The following is a 15598-nucleotide window of genomic DNA, read 5'->3' on the forward strand; positions in this document are numbered from 1 at the left end:
AACGAGGTTAAAATATTGATTAAAACTTTTTTAAGTTGGATTTTTTTACAGTGCATGTATTGTTTAGCCTAAGGGGTTAACAGAACAGGCTTGGTTAAATCTCAATTAGGAGATCAACCAGAGAGAGAGAGAGAGGGAGAGATAGAGAGAGAGAGAGAGAGAGAGAGAGAGAGAGAGAGAGAGAGAGAGAGAGAGAGAGAGAGAGAGGGGGTTGGAGTCTATCTCTGGGCATCTCTCTCCACCCCTATCTCTTTACGGGACTGCCAGCCCGTGCTGTGGTATTCCAGGAATGCGTGGTGAACATGGCGGCCGCGCTGAAGGCTCCCAAAAGCGGGCTGCTGGAGCTGCGCGTGGCGGTGGAGCGCTGGAGCCGCGTCCTGGCGGCTCTGACCGGGGACGCGCTCACCGTGAGCCCCGCCGAGGCCAACGAGGAGCCGGCTAAGAGCAAAGCCCCAGCCCCGGCGCCTCTGAACGGGGAACCGAGCAGCCTGTGCTGCCCCTCTGTCCCAGAACACATCAGCAGCGTCAAGCGCACAGTGAGGGTCACCAAGCAGGACGTCGGGGGACTCGGAATCAGCATTAAAGGTAAGATCTCTCAAAAGAAAAACTCAGCTAGACTATTACCAATGTCTCAGAATATCACTAAACGATGCGGTGAAGAAGTTGAGCAAACCAAAATGTGGCGCAACTATGAAGAAACTATTTTAAACATTGAAACACTGTTTTTTGTTTGCGAAAGTAAAGAAGTAGCAGCTTGTTAAAGGGCAATAAGTGTGAAAGGAAGGTCAGAAGGACTATATTTACATTTTAAAACAGATTTAGGCTTCAACTGAAACAGATATTAATAGATATAACTTTGTCCAGTATGTGTAGCTCCCCATAGAAAAGCTATAGCAGCAAATGAAGTCGGTAAATCAGTCCAATCCAGGATTTATGGTTGTTTATAATGACAGCTTTTAGTATGTATTCTTAACAGTCACACACTTTTTGAAAGAAATCTAGAGACACTTCTTGTACATTTTTTAGAAATGTTAGATTTTTTTTTAAAACAACTTACCGTGTTTTCCATACTTAAAGGAGAACTCCGGTGTAAAATGGACTTTTGGTGTAGTAAAACATGATAAAAAGTACTTACCTTTGATGAATGAGATCCAGACATTTTAACAGTTTGTCCAAACACCCTTCAGACTGGGTGACACAGGGCAAAAATTTCCCCGATAAGAAATCGATTTTTCCACCGTTATCCAGCTCAAAGTAGTTCCACGCCTCCTTGCTAGAATTCAGAGAGCCCTGTCATTTAAAACGAGGCATTAATAACTTTAAAAAGTTCACAAGAAGCTTATTAAAAAACACTGTTTACATCCTTTAATGCTAGCTTCAGCTCCAAGCACGCCATCACTGAACTGAAAATAACATAGACATATATATACTTAGATTTCGCATATTGTAGCAGCGTGGCAGACAGGCTGTGCGGAATCTATGTATATATATATATGTCTATGTGATGGCGGCATTCGAAGCTGAAGCAAGCGTTATAGGATATAAACGGTGGTTTTTAATAAGCTTCTTGTGCACTTTTTAAGTTATTAATGCCTCATTTTAAATGTCAGGGTTTTCCGGATTCTAGCAAGGAGGGGTGGAAAAAGCGATTTATAGGGGGAAAATTATGCCAAATGTCACCCTGTCTGAAGGGAGTTTGGACAAACGGTTACAATTTCTGGATCTCTGAACGCTGCGGAAGAACGGAGGTGTGTTGTTCATCAAATGTAAGTACTTTTTATCATGTTTTACTACACTTAAAGTCAATAGTTCTCCTTTAACTCTACTTCTTTCTAAAAAGGTATGTACAGTTGTAGCTTAGACAAAATCATTCAAAATCAAGTAGACTAGAGTGAAATTTCTAACTTTTAAGATAAAACTTGGTGGTAATGACAGGGACCAGGGGTTGCGATATTATAATCAATCCAATAAAAAAAAAGCCAATTTTATTGACCGAACAAAACCACCAGCTGCTTTATAAAATCTACAAATCAATGAATTCCAGTTGGAAACTATTGGGGGTAAAAAAACTAAAAACTACAAACTGAAGACTATAAGCTTTTTATTAGGCCTCATTATACCTGCCATGAATTCTCCACAGACTAAAAGTTAAAATTGAAATATGTTTTAGGACAAACATAAATTTGATCTAAAACCTGTTGCTAAACAGTGTCTCAGGCATGTTGCACTGTATTCACAACCATTAAATGCAAAACATTGTGAAAGGGAAATTTTTTTATTAGAGTCTATTATTAAGTCTGGTTTCTGTCACCAGAGCTATGAACATTTAAGTTGCTTCTCAACTGGCATTTCACACCAAACCATTCTAAACGACTTTGTTTAAAAATTAACGACTTGTTACCTCCTTTAACTGAGAACAAAAACTTAGTAGAACTTAGTAAGGTCTTCTTCCAACTAACTAGAACAACCTTATCTAATAGGTCTTAGTCTAATGTGTTATTAATAAAGCAATATACACTTAACCATGCATCAAAATGAACCACAGGACAAATACAATACGTTAAAACTGTGTGCAGTTCATGTTTGCAGTTGACTGCCCTTTGCAAAAGGATTGCTCTCACATGGAAAGGTCATCCGTAGAGCTTTACCAGTGTTACTCTGCTAGTAGATGTTTGTGGATCAGTAGGGCTTAGCTCACAGATTCTAGACCATAGCTCACAGATTTACACTGACACCTGGAATGCATGTTGATACTACCTAAAAACGAGTAGCAAGGACAAACGCTGAGTCAATAGCAGTAGATGTTTGGTAAGAATACAGAATTTTATGAAAACATTTGTGTATATATTTTTGTGTGTCTTTGGCCGACCTGTCCTGTTAAACCGCTGGATGGCCCTAGCAACCATGCTGCAGCCTGATTTCAACTTTTTCGCATTCTTATTATAACCTAGGCCATCTTTATTTTAGAGCTCCAATTCTTTTTCAGTTCCTCATAGTTGAGAAAGAGAGAGTTCTTTGCCATGAGGTGCCATGTTGAACTTCCAGTGACCAGTATGAGAGAGTGTGAGAGCGAGAACACCAAATTTAACACACCTGCTCCCCATTCACACCTGACAACTTGTAACACTAGTGAGTCACATGACACTGGGAAGGGAGTTTGTATGTAAGGATGTACTCACTTTGGTTGCAACTAGTTTATACATTCATTTACACTGTTATAGGAGCTGTACTCCAACTACTTTACATTGTATCAAAGTATCATAGGTGTACTAGGCCTGTCACAATAGATAAATACATTATTGACTTATCCTATAATAAATAGATAAGACCTCAATAATATTAAATAATCATGATTGTGTCTATTGTGTTTATGTGTATGTTTGTTCACAAATATAACAGTGAACGGTATTTTAGCTAGTCATACTCAATGACCAATCAGTACTTCAATCAATAACTGTGACTCCATACACACAGTGTGGACTCCAGTAGGTAAGAAAAAAAAAGTATATACAGCACTGGAAAAATTCAAATTTAATTTTCCAAATTAAAAACCTCTGGAATATAATCAAGAGAAAGATGGATGATCACAAGCCATCAAAACATTTGCACAAGGAGTGGCATAAAGTTATCCAAAAGCAGTGTGTAAGACTGGTGGAGGAGAACATGCCAAGATGCATGAAAACTGTGATTAAAAACCAGGGTTATTCCACCAAATAAATATTGATTTCTGAACTTTTAAAACTTTATGAATATGAACTTGTTGTATTTGCATTATTTGAGGTCTAAAAGCTCTGCATCTTTTTTGTTATTTCAGCCGTTTCTAATTTTCTGCAAATAAAGGCTTTAAAATGACAATATTTTGGTATGGTATTTAGGAGAAATGTTGTCCGTAGTTTATAAAATAAAACAACAATGTTAATTTTACTCAAACATAAACCTATAAATAGCAAAATCAGAGAAACTGATTCAGAAACTGACATATCATCCACAAAAAAAAAATGCTATCATGACAGGCCTAAGTTGTACTCACTTTTGTTAGATACTGTATGTCCAAAAAAGGGTTTGTTTGATTTTGGGTTTGCCCCTCTGTCCCTCTGCCCTTCTGTTCTGTTCATGCTCTCATGTAGAGGAAAAAGCTCCAGGACTCCAGGCCACTAAAGACTGAGGAGAATGCTTGGGCCACATTAGAGGCATTCAGGACTTTGTGATGTAGCTTGAAACACTGGTAACATTTTCCACTGGGATTATTATATATTTGCTTCAGTTTGGTAATTAGCACTAATGCCTCTGAGAACAGGCTGCAGAGCATGTTTGCCTCTGTGGCAGAGGGAACTAACTCCAAACGAGGATTGCGGCTGTGTGCGAATGTGTGTGTGAGTGTGTGCGTGTGTGTGTGTGAATGGGGGGGATGGGGATGGGTGGGTGTTGCACCCCAATGCCAACAGCTGACTGGAGAATTACCCATAATGCCCAGCGTGGCCATTGGCTTAACATGAAAGATGTGGAACGAGAGCAAGGAGGAATGGGGAGATTGGTGATGTTTATTTTAGGGTGAAAGAGAGAGAGAGAGAGAGAGAGAGAGAGAGAGAGAGAGAGACAGAGAGAAAGAGAGAGAGAGAGAGAGAGTGAGAGAGAGATGACCTTGTGTTGAGTCCAGAGTGCAGTAGTATGTCTAAATTTACTGTAGCACTTCATACAAGACTTTCAATTGGTACACTGAAAAAAAATATGAGTAATATATTTATAAAAAAAGCTTCTCAACTTTCTGCATATGCTTTTTTTTAGCAAATTTAATTTCAGATAAATTTAAGTAACTTTATGTGAACTGAACTTATATTACTCAAATAATTTATGATACATAATATATTATAATTCCTGAAATGTAAATATTTTTCGTTAAAATACACATTCAAATATTTACATAATCTCAAATATTTTTTTTGTAAAACAGACTAAACTAAAAAGAATGTATTACAAGCCATCCATGTGTGGAGACAGTGTGTTTTTGTCACAGAGTGACCCAGGCAGGTAGACGAGGAAAGCGGACACAAGTGCAGGTAAGGGCGAAAAAAATAAATAATTTATTAAATAAATAACAAAGAAACAAGGAAACGAGGAACAAGTAAACATGAAACAAAGAAACACAAATAACCAATAACAAACAAGCGATGATAATAATAAACAAACAGGGAATATATATATATATATATATATATATATATATATATATATATATATATATATATATATATATATATATATATATATAAGGGAAATAAACTAGAAAATAAATAAGGAAATAAACTATAAACGTGAAAACAAGAAATAAACGAGAAACAAATGACTAAGGTTATATACAGGGAACATAGAGCTAAACAAGAAACTAAACTAGACAAGGAGAACTAAACTAAGCAGGGCAAAGGAGAAAACAATGGAAATAGGAAATAGGAAACCAGAAATATACACGAGATAAACAGAGGTAAACACAGAGCAAGGACTTGGGCTATGAAACGCGGTGAAACAACAGAGAGACAAAACAACAGGGGAAGGTGCAAAGACCGACGGAGGACAAGGTGGCAGAGGAGGGCTATTTATAGTAACATAAAACACACTAGAATTGGAAACACCTGGGGAAGGGGCGGAGCTACAAATGAGAAACACATGGTGGAAATATACTGACAGGAGACACAGAGAGGCACAGGTCACGTGGGGAAGACACACAGAGACATGAGACAGGGCTAAGACATGACAGAAGCCTCCCCCTAAACGCGCAGCTCCCGAGGCGCGTAAAAACGAACCCCGGGGGCTGGCGGCAGGGAGGGGCCGTGGAAAACAGGAGTCGAGACCGGGGACTGAAACGGAGACAGGACAGAGGACAGAGAGTGGATGGGAGACCGGACCGGGCTTGGAAACTGAACAGGAGACGGAGACTGAACAGGAGAAGGAGACTGAGACTGGACATTAGACAAGGACGCAGACTGGAAAGGGCTTGGAAACAGAACAGGGGACGGAGGCTGGACAGGGAACTGGACGGTGGACGGAGACTGGAAAGGCGATGGAGACAGAACGGGAGACTGGACGGGGAACTGGACAGGAGATGGAGACTGGACGGGACTAGACATGGGAACAGGGACGAGGACATTAACAGGGACAGAAACTAACACTGTAACTGGGACGGGAACAGAGACAGAGACAGACACGGGTACAGGGACATAGACAGAGACAGGGACCAAAACGGGGAGAGACACAGGGACCAGAAACACGGGAGGGTGCCCAGGACTGGCAAATGTCTGAGGGGAAGTCCAAGGAGCCAGCCTGGGCACAGTAAGTCCGGGGACCTCTGTGCCTGCCTGGGTATGTGGGACCTGGAGCCAAACACTGTCCTGGGAGCAGAAACCGGTGGGGTGGCGACTCGTGCAGCGGGAGCTGGTGCTGGCAGCGCGGCGACTCTGGCAGCGGGAGCTGGTGCTGGCGGCGCGGCGACTCTGGCAGCGGGAGCTGGTGCTGGCGGCACGGCGACTCTGGCAGCGGGAGCTGGTGCTGGCGGCGCGGCGACCCTGGCAGCGGGAGCTGGTGCTGGCGGTGCGGCGACCCTGGCAGCGGGAGCTGACACGGAGGCTTGAACAGCTGGAGCAGACACGGAGGCTTGAACAGCTGGAGCAGACACGGAGGCTTGAACAGCTGGAGCAGACACGGAGGCTTGAACAGCTGGAGCAGACACGGAGGCTTGAAATGCTTCAGCACACACGGAGGCTGGAGCAGCTTCAGCACACACGGAGGCTTGAGCAGCTTCTGCAGACACGGAGGCTTGAGCAGCTTCTGCAGATACGGAGGCTTGAGCAGCTTGAGAGGAGAGTGTCTTGGCCGCGGGAGGAGCTAGCTTTAGAGGCGCTGGGGAAGCTAACGCCTTAGCCACCGGGGAAGCTAGCACTGGAACCGCCGGTGAGAAGAGAGCCTTGGCCGCAGGGGAACGGACGGGAGTCGGGACGGCCTCTGGAGCTGTGCGGCCGAGAGCCGGGTAGAGCACCGCCCCTGGGGGAAACGGTAACGGAACACGGGCCGGTGCGGGGTAGAGCTCTTCCTCTAAACTAGAGGAGGAGCTCTAAATAAATAAACTAGAAAATAAATAAGGAAATAAACTATAAACGTGAAAACAAGAAATAAACAAGAAACAAATGACTAAGGTTATATACAGGGAACATAGAGCTAAACAAGAAACTAAACTAGACAAGGAGAACTAAACTAAGCAGGGCAAAGGAGAAAACAATGGAAATAAACAGGAAACCAGAAATATACACGAGATAAACAGAGGTAAACACAGAGCAAGGACTTGGGCTATGAAACGCGGTGAAACAACAGAGAGACAAAACAACGTAAAGACCGACGGAGGACAAGGTGGCAGAGGAGGGCTATTTATAGTAACATAAAACACACTAGAATTGGAAACACCTGGGGAAGGGGCGGAGCTACAAATGAGAAACACGTGGTGGAAATATACTGACAGGAGACACAGAGAGGCACAGGTCACGTGGGGAAGACACACAGAGACATGAGACAGGGCTAAGACGTGACAGTTTTAACTAAAAAGATTAAAATTTCAGGAATTATAATATATTATGTATCATAAATTATTTGAGTAATATTGTATAAATTAAGTAATTGTCATTAGATAATATTGTATGCAGAATTTAAGTAAAGGTTACTTAAAGAAAGGATTGATTCAGCAAAAATAAATTAAGTAAAGTTTTGACTGAAGTTCAGTTCACTTTTTTACTCTGTGTAACATTTAAATCTTAAAACCGAGTTGAAGTTACTTAAATTTACATGAAATTAAATTCACTTAAAAAAAAGAAAAAGCAGAAAGTTGCAAAACCTTTTTAAAGTAATTTTACGCATCATTTTTTTCAGTGTAGGTTTTAAAGCACAAAAAACAATTTCTCAGAGCAATAATAAATATTGTTCTTGTCTTTAGCATTAGGTGTAGTATGTATGATTAAGGGTGCATCTCCAGGAGTTAAAAAAATGATGTAAAGCTCTGTATTGACTCTGGGCTTTTTACTACCATATTCTGTTTATTATTGGTAAGTTATAAAAATGAACAAACTAGATCATATTCTCCAGGAACATAAATGTAATCTACTTAAAAACTACAAACTACAAAAGCACAAAATTAGACCTCAAGGGTGGTTTTGTTCTTTTCAGATACAGTACATTAACATTCTTCATACACTGAGGGACCAGACTGTACCAGTGAAAAAAGACTTGTGTGATCTTAGGTTCTTCATCTTTGGATACATTTTCCTCAGAGATTTCTTTGCATTTGGTTTTAGACATTTGCCGCTTTCCAGAAGACGAAAGTGACTTCAGTAACTGGGATCTGTTGTTATTTAAAGTATTAAAATGTGGACTGCTTTCTAGGGAGTGGTTGCGTAAACCTTCAGTGCATTATTTTAGTATTCACTGCTTACTAAGCAGTAACAGAGCTGATGAAAAATAATATAATTGGCTCCGAGGTGTCACTTATTTAGGCAAATCCTGATTGAATCTGTCGTCTGATTTCCCCTGACCACATATTCTTAATTTGAAATTTCTCACACATGCAAATGGATTCAGCTCTCGTAGGGATACACACTGCAATTCCTCTTTTTACAGTTTGTTTAAAGTCAGCGTGATTCAAAAAAATCGTTCCATGTTTTTCTTAAGTTTCTGAATGAAATTCTCAGTGTCAGAGAGGATCTTGCGCACAGTGATGGAACTGTAATGAAGTAGATCAGAAGATGTTGACAAAAATTGCATCATATTTTTACATTACATTACAGGACACTTCATCTGGCAGGTGCTTTTATCCAAAGCGACGTACTATAATGATGTACATAGAGCATACCTGTCAAGTTTTAGATTTAAAAATAATGGATATTTTCCTCCGTCCGCTTAAAGTCGTCCCACCAGCCCAACGAAGGTTCAGTATCTCTTACATTTTAAGGCAGGTTTACAAAAAATCTAAAATAACCACATGTGAACCACTTACACGCTACAATTAGATTATCAGAATCTGAAATGTTGTGGACATTCCTACATATGTCATTCTTTTAATACAGCCAAATTAAAAACCCTTTTCTAGATATTTAAAAAAAGTTAAGATTTCATGTCTTTTTTGCCTTTAAATGCACTCTTTTATATTATATATTTTTTTATTTATTTAATAGATTTAAAATTGAACAAAGGGTGCACAAATTCTGCAAAATGACTGTAGGTGACCTAAAAATAGTATCATGAGCTTTTACTAAAAGGCAATGGACCACACATATTCCATCAGTAAAAATTAGCCCTAAGTGGCCTACACAATTAATAATTTTTAATTAATACTTTTTCTTTTGAACACTACTGATCAGTTCAGTTAATTTCGGTCCTCTCCACATTTCTAGTTAAACTGAGTCACAAGCTGTAATTTTTTTATTTTAAAAGGTTTAATCTGTGTGTTTTATTTCGGAGACGAGTATTTTTAAGCAGCTATCAGAAAAATCTCATCACAGTTTACATGATTAGCCTACCGTTACCTTTCTTTTAGAAAAATCGCTGTATATCCAGATATGTTTTAACATCAGCAGCTCCGACTAGCTGCCTGAACTCACAGCGACGGGGGACTTCCCCACGCTGACCCTCCTTTGCAAGCTGATTGGCTGTTTCTCCTGAAAGGCGGGACTTTCTCCTTGAACCGGCTCCACGATTGGTTAAGAGACACAGAGCAGTCAGTGCCCTGTCTCCTCAATAATATATATTTTTTAATCTTAATATAATACAGGAAATTTACGGGAAAATACTAATATGGGAGGACGGCGGGAAAGAGGAGTAAAATACGGTAGTTTCCCGGCCAAAACGGGAGACTTGACAGGTATGACATAGAGTAATAAAAGTTCAAGGTAAAAAAAAGTAGGTCAAAGGGAAATAGTAGGATAGAAAAGGAAAGGAGGGGAAGAATGAAATGAGGTTAGAAGTAGTTCATTTGATTGTTAGAGGTGTTAGGAGAGTAGGTGCTCCTTGAATAGCTCTGTCTTCAGGAGTTTATTAAAGACAGCGAGGGATGCTCCTGACATTTTAATGGAACTTAATAGGAAAAGAGGAAGTTTGTCCTACATATTAGATAATACGACGACTAGTGCTAAATATATATATATATATATATATATATATATATATATATATATATATATATTTGTATGTATTTAGGGTGACATTAATTATGACTAAGATGTTCTAGGTGTGCAGTTATTGAATCAGGCTCATAACCCTGACGATTGTGAATTAGTTAACTGTTCCTCCTCAACTATTGGGACTGAAGGGCAGAGTCTGATGACGATGATGATATTGTGGCAGTAATGTGGCTTGTATAGCGGACTTATTTAATTCTAGTAAAATGCTGATTGAAAAAAAAATGTTTTACTCCTCTTTATTATAAAATGTACTAAAAACAATAATGCAAGTGTGCTTTAATAGCAATTATACACTGAAGGTTAATTCATATAATGATATAAAATAAAAGGAAACTTGTTAAAGTCAAGAATCAGAACAGTTGTAACTTCATTCATGTTTGTGATTATTTTTTTAATACATGTGAATATATGTGAAGAAGGCCTGTCTGTCACGTTCTTGTCCTGTTCCGTGTTTCTGTGTTTCTATCTTTTCCCGTCTCTGTCTGTTTTTTAGCACGTGACCCTCTCTGTGTTCTCCTTGTCTCCGCCCTTGTCTTTCATGCTCCCACATGTCATTAGTAGCTCCGCCCCATATCACCTGTTGCCAGGTGTTTCCTGTTACATTTGTGTATAAATAGTCCCTTTGTTTCAGTGTCCATTGTCGGTTCTTGTACGTTTTATTGTCAATTCAGGTGGCATGTTTCTCAGTTCATAGAGTTTTCCGTATTTCCATGTTGTTTTAGTTGTGGTTTATTGTTTGGTTTATTGTTTTATTTGTTTGTTTTAGTTGTTTGTTATTAAATATAATTTATTAAATATTACTCGCAATTTCATCCGCCCTCGCGTTTCCCTTTCTGTACTCTGATACTGCCACTACTTTTTAGGATGATAAATTGAAGAAGATTTTAGAGATAATTGCAGTAAGCAGCATTATTGTAGATATAAAACCATTACATACAATGATTAATAATGCAGTTACCCGCTTTAAAAAGTAGTAGACAATAAAAACAATAATAGGAAAATGTAGAAAAATACAGTATAGTATTTGTATAGTGTACCAAAAATAGAGCTCAGAAATCTCTACCCCCTTCCCTCTCAGCCAGTGTATTAAATGCCAAACCATTTCTGTCTTATTACATATATAAGAGACTTGTGTGACCCCATCCTTCTCTCCAAAGGTCAAAATGTTTCAGAGAATGTTTTGTGCAGAAGTGTAGCAGGATCTCATTGCTGGGAATTTCAATTTACACAAACAGAATAATAGAAAAAACTGTCAGAAGTTACATTCAGCGTAGGAAGTGATGACCTTCAGTCATTACTGGTCTTGTGAACTTTTTGTAATTTGTCATTTCCATATAAGAGCTGTTAAGTCGACAGTTATTCTCAGTAGACCAGGGTGCACATTCTCTGCACTTGGTCAAGTGTGAAAGCTGTTTTCTGTCTGAAAAGTGGTGTATAGGATTGGGCAATCTGGGAATTTTCTTGTGTGTGAAAACAAACCAGTAATATTAGACTCCTCCCACAAACAAACCTAGAAAAAGATTCATTAATTCTGGATAAGTGTGAAAATGCCCTAAAGTAGCACATGTATCGCTTAATGTGCTTAAGATTTTAGATCTAGTTAGCAGAGTGGTGGGTGTCCATCAGAAGGACCAGAACCTCCCTATAGTATCTAGGACAGTGGCACAGTTTCAGACCTCCTACTAAAGATATTGGTTGATACCCAACAGTATCTAGGGCAGTGGCAGACCACCCAGCCAGAAGGTTGGAGCAGTCTGATTAAAGGTCAGCAGTCACCTGCAAAAGGGAATTCTGCCAGTCTAGTGATGTTAAATGTGTTAAATTTTCTCAGAAAGATTTCTAGATGTTTCCAGTTTAAAACGATGGTCTTCTGTTCTGTCCTATGCGTCACTGAAATGCTTTATGAGGAAAGGCCAAGGCAGTCATTTCCACTTCCTTGCATCACCAGAGGAACATTTCCAATCTTGGAACCCTTGAGACCAATATCAATGGCCACCTAATGTTCATTGGAAATGATCGGTGCTGCTGATTTAGAGATTCTGTTCCTCCAGAGATATACAGCAGACATAACCTTCATGTACTAAAGAAGATCTATGCCCATGCGTTTTGGGCCACACTCCAGCTCAAGGTCAAAGCCCACCATAATTCTCATGTCTAAGTGTTCCACATAAATTACAGGCAGGGGGACGACATCTAATGTAGAAAACTAGGTGGTAATAAGAAACCACCTACACTGAACGTGTTTATTGCCATAGGTGTTATCTCTGGAAGTGAAGACATCTATAATGAAGTCGGTATATCTAATGTTTCCATCTACCACTGTCGTAAAAGTATTGTACTATGTAAAAAAACAAGAGATCAATTAATGATGACGTTTTTCCTTGATTTTACCAAATTGAAAACCTCTGAAATATAACCAAGAGGAAGATGGATGATCACAAGCAGTCAAACCAAGCTTGAACTACTTGATTTTTTTGCACCAGGAGTGGTGTAAAGTTATCCAAAAGCAGTGTGTAAAACTGGTGGAGGAGAACATGCCAAGCAGCATGAAAACTGTAATTAAAAACCAGGGTATTCCAACCAAATATTGATTTCTGAACTCTTAAAACTTGAAACCTATGATTATGAACTTATTTTGTTTTCTTTGCATTATTTGAGGCTCTAAATGACAATATTTTTTCTTATTTGGATTTGGGGAGAAATGTTGTCCGTAGTTTATAAAATAAAACAACAATGTTCATTTTACTCAAACATATACCTATAAATAGTATAATCAGAGAAACTGATTCAAAAACTGAAGTGGTCTCTTAATTCTATCCAGAGCTATATATGATATATAGGGTTGTGGATTTATATAGGTTTTAAGGATACCAGCACATTATTGAAAAAAAATTAAGAGAGTTTTACTTTAAAAACTCTAGATCACATTAGAACAGACATACAAAAGTAAGGACCATAAATTTCTCTCAATTTTATCTCAGTTTTTTTTCCACTTTTGATTTAGTTTGAATCGGCATTTGTTCTTTGCATTGTGTCTTAATTTTATGATGAATAGACCAACAGAAATGCTGCAAAATGTCTTATATTTATACTAAAAGTTAAAAATTAGAAATTAGAAATATTAGCTATATCACCCTTTGAATACCTTTTTACATTCAGGGTATTTTTACAATAACAATATTGTTGGCAATAAGACAAAACATTGAATTAAAAAAGTAATAATTTCAAGAATACACTACTGGAACAAAATGAACATGTTATTACGTGACATATGATATGGTTGGTTGGTGTGGTGCAGTGGATAACACCACTGCCTGCCAGTGAGCTACCATGTGCAAGACTCCTAACACTTTATAAGTCCAAATCTGTTACAAGAATAACCTTGTAAGTTGCTCTGGAAAAGAGTGTCAAATGTAAATGTAAATATGATATGGCACACCCTTGACTTCATATATCAGGATTGAAATAAAATAAATTATATTGGACAAATTTAATCTGACTCAAGTAGATAATATTAAGGGTAAATTAAAACAGTGGCCCTAAAATAGTATCACAATATTCAGGGTATTTTTGAGATAAGTATTTTTAGACATTTTGATGATACAAGGGTTGGACAGTAAAACTGAAACACCTGCCATTTTAGTGTGGGAGGTTTCATGGCTAAATTGGAGCAGCCTGGTGGCCAATCTTCATTAATTGCACATTACACCAGTAAGAGCAGAGTGTGAAGGTTCAATTAGCAGGGTAAGAGCACAGTTCTGCTCAAAATATTGCAATGCACACAACATTATGGGTGACATACCAGAGTTCAAAAGAGGACAAATTGTTGGTGCACGTCTTGCTGGCGCATCTGTGTCCAAGACAGCAAGTCTTTGTGATGCATCAAGAGCCACGGTATCCAGGGTAATGTCAGCATACCACCAAGAAGGACCAACCACATCCAACAGGATTAACTGTGGACGCTGTAAGAGGAAGCTGTCCGAAAGGGATGTTCGGGTGCTAACCCGGATTGTATCCAAAAAACATAAAACCACGGTTGATCAAATCACGCAGAATTCAATGTGCACCTCAACTCTCCTGTTTCCACCAGAACTGTCCATCGGGACAATAAATTATTGTGCTCTAAAACCAGGTGTTTCAATTTCATTGTCCAACCCCTGTATATTGCGTACAATACAAAATGGCATACCCTTAGCTTCTGTGTAAATTATTTTGTATGTTTTTCTTTCTACATCATGTATTATAAGTGCGTTGTTTCCCTCTCCAATTCTTAAATCAGCTCCAGTTGTGTTGGTCTGTTTTTAGCACAAAAGAGAGCAGTCAGCAAACACGTAACACAGTTCTGAAAGGAAAGCAGTTCAAAAACACTTCAGGGAGCTGTTTGGACTGGAGCTGAGAAACACAATAAATTCAGGATGGGGGTGTGTTAGATATCTGACATGTGTTGAGCTCAATATTTACTAGAGTGATGTGATCCTGCTCTTTAAACACATGCAGGAATTTGCCTCCACACTCCTTCCAGGCCTCATGAATTCTTACTATAGCCGACAAGCACAGCGAGTGTGTATGATTTAATCTGCTCTCATCAATGTTTCTCATCACCTGAGAGGCAGAGACTTGGCTGGTATCTGACATTATTGACAAACATTTCCCATGGACTTGCTGTGGAAGCAGTTTCTGGAATACTGTGCAATCAGCGTGTGCTGTAGATAGGGTTGCAAGGAAAGAAAGTGAAAGTTTTGGTTTACTCTACCTGGAATTCTGTATTGATTATGATAACGATAGAAAAAAATCAATCTGTAATATGCAGTGTTCGATGCGACCTTACATTTAAATAATGGGTAAAAATATCATGCATCATGGAGGTCGCAAAGTAAAGATTTTTATCACCACTAACTGGATACCCCTATCAAGAGTACATTATATCACTCAACCAATACAGTGAGTAACTACAGTATTAGGGGGGCGGCACGGTGGCGCAGTGGGTAGCACTTCCGCCTCACAGCAAGACGGCCTGGGTTCGATTCCCGGCTGGGGCGACCCGGGTCTTTCTGTGCGGAGTTTGCACGTTCTCCCCGTGTCTGCGTGGGTTTCCTCCGGGTTCTCCGGTTTCCCCCCACAGTCCAAAGACGGCACGTTCAGGCTAATTGGATTGAAATTGCCCCTTAGGTGTGAGTGTGTGAGTGAATGTGTCTGTACTGTTACCGACCTACGAGTCCTCTTCTGAGGACGAGATCATAGAACCTTGTGAATAAACGTTACCTATCCTGCCACGAAATAGCTGACGAGCTGATGTGGCGTTAAACTCGACTAACCTGACCTGACTACAGTATTAGGACAGCAATTTTAACTAACAGCAAATAGTGCCGAGAACATTTAACTATGAC

General features: G+C 39.3%; 1 protein-coding gene across 1 annotated transcript in view; it reads left to right on the plus strand.

Annotated features, from left to right (window-relative positions):
• Nucleotides 1-231: 231 nt before the first annotated feature.
• Nucleotides 232-15598, plus strand: part of snta1 (syntrophin, alpha 1) — a 70464-nt gene continuing 55097 nt past the window's right edge. The window contains exon 1 of the mRNA XM_022675620.2: nucleotides 232-585. Coding sequence (XP_022531341.1) covers nucleotides 303-585 — 283 coding nt within the window. The 5' untranslated portion in view covers nucleotides 232-302. The remainder of the gene's footprint in view (nucleotides 586-15598) is intronic.

The sequence above is a fragment of the Astyanax mexicanus genome, chromosome 5 (assembly GCF_023375975.1).
Source record: "Astyanax mexicanus isolate ESR-SI-001 chromosome 5, AstMex3_surface, whole genome shotgun sequence".
Classification (NCBI taxonomy): Eukaryota; Metazoa; Chordata; class Actinopteri; order Characiformes; family Acestrorhamphidae; genus Astyanax; species Astyanax mexicanus.